A 16,487-nucleotide genomic window follows, 5' to 3' on the forward strand; every position below is an offset into this window, starting at 1 on the left:
GGGAATATAGATAATAACACTTCAAAAGGTTAAGATCAGTTGTATAGCTCCCTTAAGAGCTCCCCAAAGATCACAAATAGAGACAACCTTCAATAAGAAGTATGCTTGACTAAGAAGAACCCAATAAAGATCACAACTTGATGAATATAAAACACTTTAAAAAAAGATCAAAATCATGCCTCCATAACTTAAAAAATTCCTGAAATCTTAATTGTTAAAAAAATAAAAATCAATAATAATATTTTTTTTTCCTTTTCTAGCCTTCCTTTGAGCAATTTTTTTTTCCAATCCAGACTTTTGTAAAAAAATATTTTTAAAATTATCACTTTATTTTTTTTGGCGGGTAACAAAGGGAAGAAAAAGCTTTTTAAAAGTCCAGCACGCACAAAGCTCTCTTGGATGGACCCAATCACATTATTATTGTGGAATCCCAGATTGTGTTTGTACATGGCCCGAAAATAGAGAGAAAAAGCTGCCACGATTTGACTTTAAGTCTCGAGAAATAAAAAAATTTCTTGGCGATATTGGCGTTGGAAAATCAAAACAGAGAAATGGACATCCGTTGCTCTTCCCAATCTCGGATGGGCGAGGACGGCCACAGTTTAAAAGGCGTTTAGGGACACAATCTTTTTGTCGTTCAGCATATGCTCTGCCATGGAGCGCTACTAGATTTCTACTTTGCCCTACATTCATCATGTTCATGTTGTTCTCTGATCAATTCAATCTTCTTCTCATCAGGTATAATGGCTTCTAACACGTTTCTTTGGTGTAAGTTGCAATGCCCGAGCCCATTGCGTTTTTTTAAGGGTTTAAGACCGGTGCTTTAAATTGGATGCTTAATGCGGCTGTTGGTTAAAGGATTTGCTTGTTATAGATGACATAAGTTTTACACAGATTGCTTCTGAAATCAACTTTGTATGTTTTTCTTGATCTCGTGTTCTTTTTCTCGGTTGATTGGGTTTGCGATGAGCCTCTGTTTCTGTCATTTCAGGGTTTGTTCTTAGGGTTTGCATTGGCGAATTTATTCGGGTGAAACTATCGACTACAGGTTGGTATTGACTATGTCCGGGATCATGCAGGCAATATTGTTATTTGACAAGCTATTTTTGCGCACCTAATTCTCTTATTTTTCCCTTCAATTGTCTGTCAATCATTTCCAGTGTGGGTTTTCTTGTTTTTTATGCATTTAAAAATGGTGTGGGGTAACTTTTGTTCTGCTAGTTTTATGCGCTGACACCTTGTGAGGCGGGTTGAAATCCGAGATACGCGCTTCTGAAGTTGCATAGCATCAAGATTTTGATTCGACTTGGACTAGGCATGCTTGCTTTGAGGCGGTGACTAACATCTTGAACTCAGGAAACTTATTTTGGGGTCAGAATTTGTCAAAACTTTAGTAATAGTGTTCGTAGAATTAAGTCTGTTGAAACTCAATCAAAATTAGACAAAAGTTTATTAGAATCAGATAAATTTGTAAAATTATTCCAATAAGCAGTAATACTTTCTGTATTTTCCCTGAGTATGTAAGAATTTAGATGTTAAATGAACAAGAGCAGAAGATTAACAGATTATACCTGTACTTTCCTTTTCATTTCTGGTGTTTTATTGAGGAATTCTCAATGCTGGACTCACTATGTCTGACTTAGCTTGGAAGTTGGGGTACTTTTTGAGGATTTATGAAGTTTCAAAATCATGCTAATGAGTGTTGCCCATATTTATTACTGCTCGAACTCTTAGACAACTTCCGTCTTGCCTTAAGTTTTACTAGAATCACCTGATTTGGTCACTCTAATGGGGTGTTAGGCATCTTGGTTTGAAATTTCTCTCAAAACTACTATTAGCTCATCAAGTAAAGCTCTAGTAAACTGTCAAGGTTTGTAAATTTCTACAGGGGGGATGCTTTATTTGTTATGCATTTCTATTTGAAGATTATATCTTACAATGCAAGTTTTGTGTCCTTTGGTCCATTGAGCTGCAAGTTAGTGGTACGTTAGAGCACTTCTAAATCAATCACATTTTTATCTTATGCAAATGCCTCAGGAAAAGGCAGTGTATATTTGACAGTGATCTAATAAGTGGGTTTCTTTTCAAATTTAAAGAAATTAATAAATTTTCCTTGTGGCTTTGTAAATTCCAATTTTAACAGTAGTAGACTATGGACATTGATAATGAGATGAAGTAGTGCTGAATATCAAATTAATTGGTGATTGATGTGCACTTTTACCATCTGGGAGGTTGAGCTCAATTTGTTGGTCCATAGGGCTTTCATGTCAGAGATACAGGTTTAATTCTCCCAGGTGACATTCCAGTCCACAGTGTGTGTTATGATATTTAGTGCAATTGGAGTGGAGTTCCTTTAGTTGGAGCAGTTTCTCTGCAAGTTGAAATTGTAAGAACATTAACAGACATGTTGTAACTTGTAAATGGATGTCAGACCCAAAAACAAACTCTCACCAAGTAATTTAAAAGATGACATGCAGATATGTCAGCAAGAATTTTGAAAACCATGTGTACAATTCTTACATTTTCAAGCCTTCTAAGTTTATTGATTTTCCATTAGAAATTATCAGGAATACATTGAGATGGTTCAATATTTTGAGGTTGGCAGGTGAATTTCTTTTGCTGTCTTAGGTATTCTCTTTCTTGCAAGGTTTCTAATTTGTGAGATTATTTTTTGATTTTGCTTTGAGTGGTGTTTCGAAATGTGGATTCTGTTGTCAATTTTTGTGCTATTTGAGTTCACATGTTTTTCATGTTTATTGCTCTGCAAGTTTATGGGAGACAAATTTGAGACTTTTTTGGTTGAATCTCTGTAGCAATGATCAAGTAACAACACTGTCATGAATGATTTGAGGACAAAGGACAATTGTATAGTGGAATTGAGGTTGGGGGCAGTCAAAGTCACTTAAGCCACATTGGCAATCAATTGGAGAATGGGCTCAAATCTCCCCATATTTGTTTTGGATGATGATGACGACGACGACGACGATGTTGTAATGTCAACTTCAAGGCCGTTCAATCTGGTATGCTACCTAAGCATTTTTTTTTAGTAGGCCCAAAATTTATTTGTTTTAAGATAAAACAAAGTGACATGGCATTGTGTGTCTGTGTTTACTTGTTTTTATGTGGGGAGTCTTTCTTTGTTAGATCTATGATTCTATACTGCTTCAATTCTATCATATCTGGTCATTGGAGTTTGCCTCCATCTTAGTCAACATTCTATAGATGTTAGCTGTAGCAAGTTAAATCAGTCTGTATTGACTAAGATTTAACCATGGTTTATCCTAATGATAGGTAATCATTGTAATGAATTATCGTGTCTAATTGATATGTTTTTTTCTGATATTTGTTATGTGTCATGTTACTCTAGCATAAACATCTTGTATGTTTTAGATTATGCAAAGTTGATTTTGACTAGTATCACATCTTGTATGTTTTAGATTATACAAAGTTGATTTTGATTAGTATCACATTACAGTCTGTTATTTACTCAAATTTATTATCAACAGGCAAGAAATCCTATTTCTGTGCAAAATGTTCATGAACCAGTTATAAGGGAAGAAGATTTGGAGCTCCGACTTGGCCTTGCCGGTACTTCTATGATAACTTTTCTATTACTTGTTTCTATGAAGTTCCTGAAGGCTTGTAGGGTGTTGCAGACTTTATTGGCTGTTCAGAGGAGTTTAAGTTTTGACCAAAAGTGAATTAATGCTGTAGCATATCTGTAGAGTATTATGGTGCTTGTGTTATGTTGTTTTAGTACTTCCTTACCTTCAAACAGAAATCAAGTTAATGTTGTCAAGCATTTATTCTTATAGATCATGACTTTGGTGTGACCTCTTGAGTGAAATCTAATATATTCTTGTAAAATCATTAGAACAGGGTTAGTTTACTTTCTGATTCAGGCGCTCTTTAAATATTTTTACCTTGGTAGATTTTTAAGTTGCGGACTGTTTTTGACATGGTGTAGAGTTAGCTTGGACTGAATTCCTAAGATTCTTGATTGTGGTTTGCATTTAATTAACACAACACAGCCTTGCTACATGTTTGCTGGAATAATAAATTAATAGGATTCCTTATTGTGGAAAGAATTATTTGTCAGGCATCCATTACCATTACATCATATTTTCTTGGACTGTATTCTTTGCTATTTTTTCATACAGTCAATTTAAAACCTTTAATTATCTTTTCACAACCATTTGACTTTTTTGGAGAAGTTTTTGTGCTCTCCTTGCCTATAGCATGATGTTGTTTTGTACTTATTTTCAACCATAGTTTGCTATAAGAAAGGTTATCTTCTTATATGAGTATCATATCATATTTGTATTTAATGTCATATTCTTTAGGCAGGTCCTTTCGAGTTTGAGGATTCTTAGGTGTTTGTCGATCTAGAAGTCATGATGAAATATGCATGATGATTATTAGCTTATTTGCATGTTGGTAGACAAACTCACCCCTCTTACCAAATTGAATGAAATTTTATGTAGAACAATGTCTTTTAGGAATTGGTAACTTGTGAAAGGAGGTGGATGAGTGGCAAGCATTCACCAATATGTTGCATCCTGCTTGTGCCATGCCCACCATTTGATTGGGTCATTTTTAACTAATGTAGTGCTATTTGGCATGGCCTTTGGTTTGGTGAATGTGTCACCCTGATGACAAAAATAAATGATCCACTGCTCTAAAAGATTGGACACCTTCCTAGTGCTATATATATTCCGAAGTTCCTACACAGTCCTTTTTTACCTCTTTAACTCTGTGATGAACTGCCCCTGCCCTTGGTGCACGCCATTTGGGATTGAGTACACAGACTTCCATACAAAGAAGCGTGTTCATGGTATCCACACAAATACATCGCATCCTGTTCGTGCCATGCCCACCATTTGATTGGGTCATTTAAACTAATGTAGTGCTATATGGCATGGCCTTTGGTTTGGTGAATGTGTCACCTGATGACAATAATAAATGATCCACTGCTCTATAAAAGATTGGACACTTTCATAGTGCTATATATGTTCTGAAGTTCCTACAGTCTTTTTTTACCTCTTTAACTTTGGGATGAACTGTCCTTGCCCTTGGTGCACACCATTTGGGATTGAGAACACAGACCTCCATACAAAGAAGCATATTCATGGTGTTCCATCATTGTGTTAAAATTGCAAGGTATGCTCCTCATAGAAAATCCATTTTAGGTCCAAATATGAATTTCATCCCTTATTTGGCTAGCATACTGCTGAGTTTGTATTGTAGTGGTCATATTATTTTACTATTGTGTTAAAATGACTAGGATATGCTCCTCGCTAAAAATGCCATACTAGGGTCCCTACTATGAATTACCTCTATCATTTGGCCAAGCATGCTGTTTATATGTATTATAAGTCCTTCCAAGAGTTGGAGAGTTAATATTATCAAAGCAAATCACTTGATTAATGAGGGAGTTGAAAGAGCAAGTGTATTTGTGAAAAAAAATTCAAAATTCTTCAAGACTCGAATGCAATTAAGTGAACACTAGATTTTTGAAAATTTTAAATTTTGAAATACAAAAAATTCAAAAACATTTAGGCAAACTAGTTGGAAACTCATTTTCATGCAATTGAACAACATGCCCCACCAACATGATTTCTCTTTTAATCCTTTTCTCCAACTCTAGTTCAGATTAATGATATTACAAAACTATCTAGACAACAAGTGAATTTTCCAGATTCTCTTTTGCAGCAGCTGAGATAGTTTGTGGTAATTTGGAGATGAAATCCTCTGTGATGGAGACTTTAGAGTGTGGCAGACTTGATATCCCCAAACTATTATTGTGTAAAATGGATCTAAGAAACCTGAATGTTGTTGGGTTTTTGTAAGTAAAAACAGAAAGCAAACAATTTTTGAAAGCAACTCTCTCCATGTAAGGGTTTCAAGTCTTATATCAATATTAATTGTCCCTTCATGCCAGAGATCCAACCAGCTAACCCAATGACATGCTCACAAACACACAGCAATACCAACTTACAAGGCATTACAACCAATGCAATGCAGTAACCTAAAGCCACCTCATATTGCAAATTTGAGAAGGCTTTACATGTATGAAATTAATATAACTTCATTATGCCTTGGAAAATTAGCTCACTATAGTACTTTCTGCTGTAATATAAAGGAACCAAATGCTGCAAAAATTTCCACCAATTATGCTGTCAAGCAAGAATATTGATTTATATAAAAGAGCTTGATCCATCCTAGAGTAAGGAACACCACTGTAAAGATTTGCTCTCATTGATATGACTGAAGATTATTGATCAAAGTGGTCAAACCATTGCACAATTGTTATATAAATAAAGATTCTTTATGACGAGGTCAAACTACCACCGTATAAAGAGGGGAGACCATTGAGGAGACCATTGAAAGTGCCAATAGGCTTCTTGATCAATACCACAATTGGCCAAAAAAATCTGCAGCTGCATTGGCTTGCACATTAAACATAGCTACAATCAATGCTCCCTTGTCACCACTACTCATCTTCTCCTTTCCTTTTGTGCCAACTTGACTAGTACCAATTGTGGATATAGGCATAGATGATTGTTCACCCTTGTAGTACAGCTGCCTCTAAAATCTATCAAACAAACATGACAATCCCACAACGTAATCTCCCACCTGATATTTTTGCTTTTTATCCTTGGGTGTAACATATTGGAGAAGATGTTTTTTATTGTTGAAAGGGCCTGTTGTATATTTTTCTATGATTGTTGAAGGTTCATATATGGGCTTGGTTGCTGTCCACTGCCAGCCTCAATGCTTGCACTTGCGTTTCCACCACCTACTTCCACTTCATTCTGATTGCTACTGTCATCCTTACCGCTGTTCATGTGTATTCGAGATTGAATACAACTTTAAACTGAAAAAACACAAACAATTTTCTTAGACATTTCATGCTTCAAACTTTGAAAAATATTGGAAAAAAAAAGGAAGGATGAAACTGCCCTGCATTAAAGCTCTTTTCCTTCTATCCTCTGCTTGCTGGTTATCTTTTAGTTGCTTATTTGAAACCCTTGCTGCTGCTTCTCATCCTGTGTCAGAAAATTGCCTTCAACAATTTTGGTTTCCTCGATTTGAAAGACTCCTATATTGGCCAATTTATCTGCACTCTGTTCGCCTCTCTGTAGAAATGACTTAATCTATATGCATCAAACTCAGATAATAATATTATAATCTGTTTGACCCATCTTCTGATTTTCCAGCTCTGTGCCTCGTCTTTATTCACAACATTAATACAAACCAACGAGTCCTCTTCTATTTGGACTCTCCTATATCGGTTCTGTAAACAAAGGTGTATTCCGCTTGCCAATGCCCCCATCTCAGCATCATTATTAGAAGCTTGATCAATTCTCTTGGATAACGCCCATAAAAATAACCCCTTGTCATCCCTAATGATACAACCTGCTCCAGCATGTCCAGGATTACCCTTTGCTGTCCTGTCAGAATTTAGTTTTACAAACCCCTGCTCTGGTAAACACCAGTTCACCAATTTCTTTTCATTTCCTCTTTTGGGAACTAAGCTTCCCGTGGATTGAAGAAGCTTCCATCTATTTGGAATGTTTTGATCCCAAGAAGAGAAAAACTTATTGTTATTCCCCCACCTGATTGGTGTTTGACACTTCACAAATAGCCACAATAATCATCTCAATCAAATCTTTGCTTCCCAATTCTTTCCTTTCAGATATCCTCCCATTTCTTTCTTTCCATAGATGTCATACCAGTAATGAAGGGGTAGACATCCAAATGTCACTTATCGTACATCCGCTCCCTCTGCATTGGCAACTGATAAGGAAGTCTTGAATTGATGCTGGTCTGACATCATAACAATCTAGAGATTCCATTAACCAATTTCAAACCTTATTCGCATAGTCACAAGTATAAAGCATATGGTTAGCTGTTTCGCACACCTCTTTACAAAGATGACATGTGCTAGGGCCCTCCACACCCAGCTTTTGCAGCTTGTCAGCTTTGAAGATTTTGTTATGCAAGACAATCCACAAAAATGCCCCTGCTTTAGGCAGGACAAATTTATTCCAGCATAGCTTGCTAGGCCACTCACCGGTCACATGTTGCTCATTTTGAATCCAATATACCATTTTTGCTGAGTAGTCTCTAGATGCTGCCCGTCCAAATCACTTCATTTTCCTTTTCTGACGATTCGATTTTTTGTTATTGACAAGCTAGAACACCCTTTCCCTTTGTTGTACCCGGATGTGTGTGGATACATCCAACCATTTGTCAAACAGATCATTTACTTGGACACATAATCTGCCACAAAGGAAGCCACCACTTTTTCTAATTCTTCAATCCACTCCGGCAAGCCTCGTATCTCTCCTATGGTTTTTCCCTGTTCCAGGAGTTTGTCCACATTTTGCCTTCCAATGATACCCAATCTTCCATGACAAATTATCTGTAATAATGTTCTTGTTATCTGTCATTAATTTCCAAATTGCTGAGCCACCCGTTAGGTTTGCTATAGTCAAAATTCTCTCACATTCTCCCAAATCCAGATATTTTCCCTTACTGATTCTGGACCATAATTTATTAGTCTCTTTTTATGTTTTCCAAACCAGCTTTGCCCCCATAACCAAGTTTTGCTTCACCATCCTTTTAATACCTGTTCTCCTAGACACCTTAGAAGACCCACCTTATCCCATCCAATTAAATGAAACTTTTTCTTTTCCCCTACTACGCTGTCAGCCCACAGAAACTGCTTCATTACAAACTCTAAAATCCCTGCTGCTTTTGCCGTGGCCTGAAACATGACATAATGTAAATGGGAACTGCTGACAGGACCAATTTAATTAATGAAATCTTGCCAGCCCAAGACAACTTCCATAGACCAATTTTTCCTCTAGTGTGAAAAAAAATCTTTTCCCAATGAATTGTCTTACAATCTCCTCCCACAAAGGTAACTCCTAGATATTTTTAGGGAAGATTTTATCTACACTGAAGCCCTAGATCTCTATAAAACATGGCTGTTCCATTCTGCTCGCATTGAAAAAGATTACAAATGATTTATCTAAATTTATAAATTCGCCAGAACTCTCCTCATGTTCCTCCAAAACTTGTTTGACCAGCCTGACCTCCCTCACTAATGCTTTAGCAAAAAGCGTAGTGCCATCAGCAAATTGGGAGTGAGTGGTATGGATTCCATCTGCCACTTCAATCCCTTTCCATCTACCATCTCTCCTCATTAAGTTGATTCACCTTCCCAAAGCCTCTGCCACAATTACAAACATGAATGTGGATAGAGGGTCTCCCTTACGTATCCCATTTTGACTTCTGAAAAAACCACACAAAGAGACATTGATTATTATAGAAAATCTTGCCTATTAAATGCACCACTTAATCAATTTTATCCATTTGTCCGCGAAACCAGATCTTCTCATTATCTCTTTCAGAAAGACCAATCAACTCTATCATACACCTTACATCAAGTTTGATGATCATACCTTTTTGTCTACTCAAGCTCATTGAATGGGCCACCTCATTGGTTAAAATGATGCTTTTGATAATTTCTCTGCCAGGTACAAAGCCACTTGTTCATCCAAAATGATTTTGTGCAGGGCACTCTTCATTCTATTGGCTAATGCTTAAGCCAAGATTCTCTAGATGGCATTACACAACGAAATTTGGCTATAATCACCAAAGTTTTTGCAGAAGTCTTATTTGGGATTTGCAGCTATGGCTTTTACAAACCGTTGTTTGACTTGAAAATCCTCCGCCACCATCATGATGTCTCTGCCCATAAAATGCCAGCAATTTTGGTAAAAGTTGGCTGGAAAGCCATCCAGGCACGTAGACTTATCTTCCTCTAATGCAAAGGTTGCTGCTTTAATTTTTGAAGGCAAAACTCCAAGAAGGAATTTGTTGTCTTCCTGAGAGATCAAAATTGGAATCAGTTCTGCCAGATTTTGACATCTTGGATCTGCCACTTTTGAGTTGCAGGACAACAGAGATTGAATAAAGGATACTGGTTCCCCTTTTATCTCCTCCTCATTTAGGACTTGTCCATATCTTCTATTCTTGAAATCCAGTTTCTATCCCTTGTGCATTTCACAGATGCATGGAATTTTTTGTATTAAGATCACCATCCTTCAATTAGTTTTCACATGCTTTTACCTTCCAATAGATCTTGTCCTTTTAGAATCTCCATGTGTTCCTGTTTCAACTCCTTCCTATGGTAGTCTTCTTTGAAAATTGCTCTCCCAATCACCAACAGATTCAATGATTCCAATTCATCTTCAATTCTCTCCTCTGTAAACACTTTCTTAAAACCTCGACATTCCATATTTTTAATTTCTGTTCCCAGCCCGTCACTTTCAGTACACCAAGTCTCTTAGCAAAGCAGAACGAGGAAGTGCCTTTGAAAGAATCACTCTCCTTCCACCAATCTTTTAACGGGCCTAGCAAATGTGGTACTTCCTTCAAATCCAGCACTAGCGGAAATCCAAGGCTGAAAATTGATCAATAAAAATTTACTGATTATTCAGCTCTTCAACCATTCGAAGCCAAAGAGAAAACTGTCGAGTCTTTCTGCAATATTGGTGGAGCCTGCCCTTCTAATAGTCCATGCAAATTCACCACTTTTAGGGGTACAGTCCACTACTTCAATGCTTATTATGAAATTCCGAAAATCATTCATAGCTCTTATATTAGCACCGATTCCTCCTTTTTTCTCTGATGGACATTAAACTGCATTGAAATCTCAGAATGACATTGCCACAAACTACAAGTTTCCTATCCAAAATACAACTCCAAACACTCTTTTTGTCTTCATTCTTAATTGCCCCATAAACTTTAAATTTTTAAAAAGGGAAAAAACAGACAATTCTATTCTATGTATCACCCTACAAAACATCCAATGTGGATTAGTTTCAGTCACTTATACTTCCACCATATCTGGATTCCAAAATACTGCCAAACCTCCAGCCTGACCAGCCACATCCATAAAAGAGCACTTCCATTGAATAAAAAATTTACTTACCCCTTCAGAAGACTCTGATTGAATTTTTGTTCCTTGAAAAATGAAAATATTTGCCTGTGTCATTTCCATACCACACTTTATTAAGCACCTCTTGTCAGGGGACAATATTTCCCCGACACTCCATGAAACAATCTTCATTGTTTTCCAAGGGAGGCACCCACTCCCTCGGACCTAGATAATTTTTTTGAAGGCTTATGAAACTGTTCTTAGCTGCCTCATCCTCCCTCTTCTTGTGATTCGTCTTCCTCCCTCTTTTCCTAAACTGTCTCAACAGATTAGAGATAAAAATTGAAAAACTGATTCAGATCATATTGCTGTGTAAGAAATACATGATGTTCAAATACTCTAATACTATATTGGTTTGTATCCTGTTTTAAAAAATGTTTCAGCCCAAAAATAGAGTTAAACAGCAATAAAACTGCATAAACAATACACAAAAGATGCAAAACATTTACTTTGGGAAAACCCTTCCACTTGAAGGGAAAAACCCAGCCACAGCAGCAAAATCTCTCTTTTATTGATCAAGAAATGTTAATAGTACAATTTCACTTAATTGATTTAGAATATACCAAGCAAAACATATATAGATTGCACAAGTCTCTTCATCTTTCACACGGTGGTCTCTTTGATTCCCAAAAATAAGACCCTTCATATTTCTACACATTAACACTTCACATTTCCATATGCATGCCTCTTTGCATGGCGTATGCCACGTCTTTTTATATAATATTAACTCAAATATTCTCACAAATGTCTCTTTCAAATGAAGGTGACCATAACGGTTATAACAAACATATTTCTATTTTATAAGAGCAGAATAAGAATCTCTATCGCTGCTACAAACTTCAACACTCCCTCTTAGCAAAAGAGAGATCTTTAATGAGGCAGGCACGCATAGCTCTAACCAAAGATGTCAATGATATATTCTCTTCACATAACATAGGTAATCTCAGCATATTTCAAATGTACTGTAGACTCCTTTGGACCCACTGTAGGCTGCGATAAACCTCCACATGTTTTATTTAATCAACAGTTACTGCCAATTATGCTTACTGTTTTTTGCCTAAAAAATCAATTAATTTTTTTTTTTCCTCTTTGGTTTGTTTTCTTTTTGTGAATGGTTGTAAATAAGGTTGACTTTATTTTAATGTGTTTATGGTTGACTTGTATGGTTTAGAATAGTTGTTATTTATTTATTTATGTTTGGCTTATTCATGGCTTGGGACAAGTGAAATTTGCGACAAAAACATGCTAAGACCTGCTGCCAAGACCTTAACTGACATGAGACCAGACTCAGCTCAGTCTTTGTACTCTGCTGTCTAGCACTCCCTTCTGACAGCTGATTGCTTTGTCTTTGATAAGTGATGTCATTCAGGAAAATCTTTCTTGCCACATGCAAGTTGTATTATTTGACAACATTCAAATTTTCTATATGGTCAGAAAGGCATGCATTTTTTCACTGATGCCATTGAGGCATTGCGTTTTATAGTTTAGCAATTTTGCTGCCCTCAACCTTCTATTGCTTTCCTTGCATTTAGATACCCTTTCCATAGAGGAGAATTTTGGAAATCAGAAGAGAACTTTTTTTTGGGAAAAAATGGTGAGAATAAAGTGTCGGCCAAGGCAAAACATTTACTTTTCGGAACATCAGTATTGATCATAATTGTTGGTATGGAGACAAATAGTATTGGCTTTCTGTATAAAGCGAAGCATTATTGGCAACTATGCTTTTCTCAATATGCACCAGAAACAGCAAAATAACCATAACAATTTTTGGTGAGGGAGAGAGACAAGGTTGTATGCCTTTGATATCATGATAGAATTTGGTATAAAGCAGCCAAGAATTATTGAAGAATCAAGATAAAAATTGTACTATCTATTCTCTGTTGTTGTTCCTCTTCTGCATGTGGAGCAGCTTATTCTCTGTGTCCTAATGCATGGTTCTAATTGTTTGCTACTGGAGTTCAACTATCTTCATTTGTCTTCTGTTCTGCTTAATTATTGTATATTTTAGGACAATATTTTTAATGTTATAATTCTTATATGTATGCTTATTATCCTATTTTTTGCTATTCCTATCAATGGACATTGTATTTTATGCAATCACACAAAATGCAGGCACTACTGGGACAGAAAGGACATCGACAGATCGTGGTCTGCATCACAAACATTTTAGATTTCCTGCTAGCAACACAATAGATATTTCTGATGAAAAAGGTGACAACAATCAAAATTTTTTCAAGGTAAATAATATTATTGTTTGTAAATGTTTATTTTATTTTATATTTGTTAAGCCTACATTCTGTGCGGGCAAACAGTTTCTACTTATCAACAGTAATTAAATGGAAAACAAACTAGGGGAGAGGACCTAGCACCTGAGCACAGTCCAATTCCTGTGATAGCAGCATTGATTTAGTACTTGATTCCATCATAATCTTCAGTTTTTTCTGCCAACATTGTACCTATAACTGCAACTTTTAAGTTGTTAATTGATGATGATGACTACCCATAATTGAATGAAATGTATCCATTATTTTTAAAACAACAACCATTATTGATACCACATCAGCTGCACAACTATGGGTGTCCCTTTTGTACAACCATTGATCTCACTTATTCTTGGGCTGTTTTGGACCACCCTGGTAAAAGGCATGCTGCTGTGGCCGTGAAACCTTAGTTATAAGCAGGGGACTTTGCCAAGTAAGCTGGTGTAAAAAAGGGGAATGATTTGAAATTTCCACACGAGATTTTGAGGTGTGTAGTTACGGTGCTCAACTACTGGGCCCTCTCCCTTAGTTTGTCTTAAAACTTAAATTCTATTTAAATACTTTGTTCTGCTTGCTTTCAATTTTAGACTTCAGTTTTTAACCAAAGAAGAGATCATGCCAAAAATTCATACTTCAAACATACATACATATACATATACATACATATATATATATATATATATACATACACAGAGAGAGAGAGAGAGAGAGAGATGTCAATGATAGATATGCATGCATCTAGAACTTATTTAACCAAGCATAAATTTGTATATGTGTGCACCACACTGTTTGTTTATGCCTTAAATGTAAGCATGCTGGCACATATATAGACTTAAATCTATATGTTGCAATCTATATAAGTTTGTTACGAAATAGAAGTGAAGAATGCACGGAAACATTTAAAATGAGAAACAAAGGAACCCTTGTATCTGTTTGTGTATTTCCACAGGGATCCAATGTTCTGAGAGCCATTTTTCTTTAGTCATTAGTGAGGACTTCTTCCATTTTACAGTTGTTTAACAATTTTTATTCAGTCATTAGTGTCACTTGGACGTTTTCTGTTTTACAGTTTTTATTCATATTGATTAAGGTCATTGAAAATTCTATTTTGATCTTTTTATAAAACTGTATTTATGGACAGGTCTCGTATGTATTGTATTAGTAGGTAATGGGATATAATACTAACATCTAATATGGTAGGTGTAAATAAGGATTTAGATTAAAGTGTGTGAATTGAATAATAATTTATATTAATAGCTAACATATTTTCGTAGTCGAAGCTTTTATATTGTATAATCTTAGATTTGGTCTGGAGGATTTATTAGAATACTGCCTACCATTGTGCATATAAGTGTAGAGTCCTTTTTAAAATAAATCTATATGGGCTTTTCTATAAAGGAAAAAGGTCAAAAAAAACTTTTTTCTGCTACTTTTGTCTTCTGTGAATTTTCTGGTTTGTGTAGCGATTTGATGTTCAACATCTACATAGACCATAAATTGTTTACTTGGTTTCTCCCATGATTGGTTTGTTGTATATAGTTGACCACTGCTCATTCCATTTTTTTGATGTTTTTCACTGTTTTTTTGTTAGATGTCAATTACATGCAAGGATCTTTTTCTATTTCTGAAATTCTCGTAATGGTGGTTCTCTTTGCTGGATGAGCTACACCGTTGTCTCATATGCTTTTCTAGTTTAATGTTGCATCGTCTCTGTTTTAAACGGGTTTTACCATTTACCATGATGCTACTGTACGTCTTGCACACATTACAGTAGTTGAGCTAATCATGGCAATACCAGTGGATGTGTCCTAGTGCTTTAACAGTAAGTAAACACCATCGGATTACATTTTCTTTGTTTACTCCCCTCTCATATCCATTGAAATGTTTGTGAAAGGCAAACTGTCACCATTTGTAGTCATAATTGCATGGTCGGGTCTATGTTCTTTTGATTCACATGCAATTTAGGACAAAATGAGTTGGAGAAAAATTAACTTCATATAAAATCGTAAGACATGACAGTTCAAGAAATGTATATTAACATTAAATTGAAGTTTAGTTTAGAATCCACACTTAACATTTGAAACATTGTATCTGCAGAGAAATGCTGCTGCACCGATCCAATCAAAAGAACCCAAACTTACCTGTGCAATTTGCATGTCTGCGATGAAGGAAGAGACATCAACTGTATGTGGTCATATTTTCTGTAAAAAGTGTATCACAAGTGCTATCAAGTCTCAGAAGAAATGCCCAACATGCAGAACTAGACTTACACTCAATAAGATCCATCGCATCTATCTGTTTAGCAGCACCGATTGACATTCTTAGTTTGAATTCTCTGTGATTCTGATGGAAATCAACATAGACAAAAAGAATGTCAACCAGTGCTACTATAAAAGTGGATGAAACGTTTTGGGGCACATTTGTGGCCTATGCTATCTATGCTATGCAATTTAATTAATTTAGGCAATGTATCTGCCAAAGCAATGGAGATTGATATTTTTGATGTTTTTATTTCTGTCATCTTGAACAAAGTCTAGCAACTATTAAAGGGCAGGACCTATTTCATATTTTTGTATGTTTTAATTCTTGTCATTGAACAAAGTCCAGCATTTGTATACTTTGTTGTCATACATTTAGTTTCCGTGTTGTTAAAAAGCAGTTATGTTTTTAATTTCAGAAAATGTATTTTTCAAATACCAATAAAGGGCTAACCAATCACAAGATTTTATTTGTATTAATAAAATCATATTATTTGAATGTTGTGTTCTAAAGAAAAGATCATATTCTTATTGGAAGAAATGAACTTATTCACTTAACTATCCTGTTAACCTAGTAATTTGCAATTTTGCACTAATGATTTTTCCCCTTTGCTAGTAACTATCATTGGAGCATAACTGTAGGAAGAAGGAAATTCTTCAAGCAACCATTCTGATAAACAAATTATTTTCTGTAACAAAATATTCTGGCAGCTTTATCTCTGAAATTATTGAAGCAAAACTGTAGGAAGGCGTTCTTAGAGCAAAAATGTTTTGCGATGAAAGGACACATACTTGTATCTCTAGCATAGGGTAGGGATAATCAAATCTCTCATATTTATTAGCTGGCTTGGATGAAAAGATCTTTCCACCTGCTCTGTTGTCTGTTGACGTCTTTCATTACATTTTGATTACATGTCACTTCGCCCTAATGTGGACTTCGCTTGATGCCCCTAT

At 35.7% G+C, this 16,487-nt stretch overlaps 1 protein-coding gene across 3 annotated transcripts; it reads left to right on the plus strand.

The window, feature by feature from the left end:
* The first annotated feature begins 397 nt into the window (after positions 1-397).
* LOC149534187 (E3 ubiquitin-protein ligase complex slx8-rfp subunit slx8-like) lies at positions 398-15,892 on the plus strand. Of its 3 annotated transcripts, XM_089803495.1 has the most exons (6): positions 398-738; positions 992-1,048; positions 2,814-3,020; positions 3,507-3,588; positions 13,127-13,251; positions 15,373-15,892. In XM_089803495.1, exons 3-6 carry the CDS (start codon positions 2,931-2,933, stop codon positions 15,589-15,591), a joined length of 516 nt encoding a protein of 171 aa, XP_089659621.1. In that variant the 5' UTR covers positions 398-738; positions 992-1,048; positions 2,814-2,930; the 3' UTR covers positions 15,592-15,892. The 3 variants fall into 3 exon arrangements, with proteins under 3 accessions (XP_089659621.1, XP_089659622.1, XP_089659623.1); XM_089803496.1 differs by lacking the exon at positions 992-1,048 and having other exon boundaries at positions 530-738; XM_089803497.1 differs by lacking the exons at positions 398-738; positions 992-1,048 and adding an exon at positions 1,222-1,371.
* Positions 15,893-16,487: the final 595 nt, after the last annotated feature.

The sequence above is a fragment of the Cupressus sempervirens genome, chromosome 10, assembly GCF_028749045.1.
Source record: "Cupressus sempervirens isolate cs-2001-9-10 chromosome 10, ASM2874904v1, whole genome shotgun sequence".
NCBI lineage: Eukaryota > Viridiplantae > Streptophyta > Pinopsida > Cupressales > Cupressaceae > Cupressus > Cupressus sempervirens.

Coding starts and splice junctions, on each gene's coding strand:
- LOC149534187 (XM_089803495.1), top strand. CDS start 2,931: ATGGGCTCAAATCTCCCCATATTTGTTTTGGATGATGATGACGACGAC. Junction 3,589..13,126: donor GCTCCGACTTGGCCTTGCCG/GTACTTCTATGA, acceptor CACAAAATGCAG/GCACTACTGGGACAGAAAGG. Junction 13,252..15,372: donor ACAATCAAAATTTTTTCAAG/GTAAATAATATT, acceptor TTGTATCTGCAG/AGAAATGCTGCTGCACCGAT.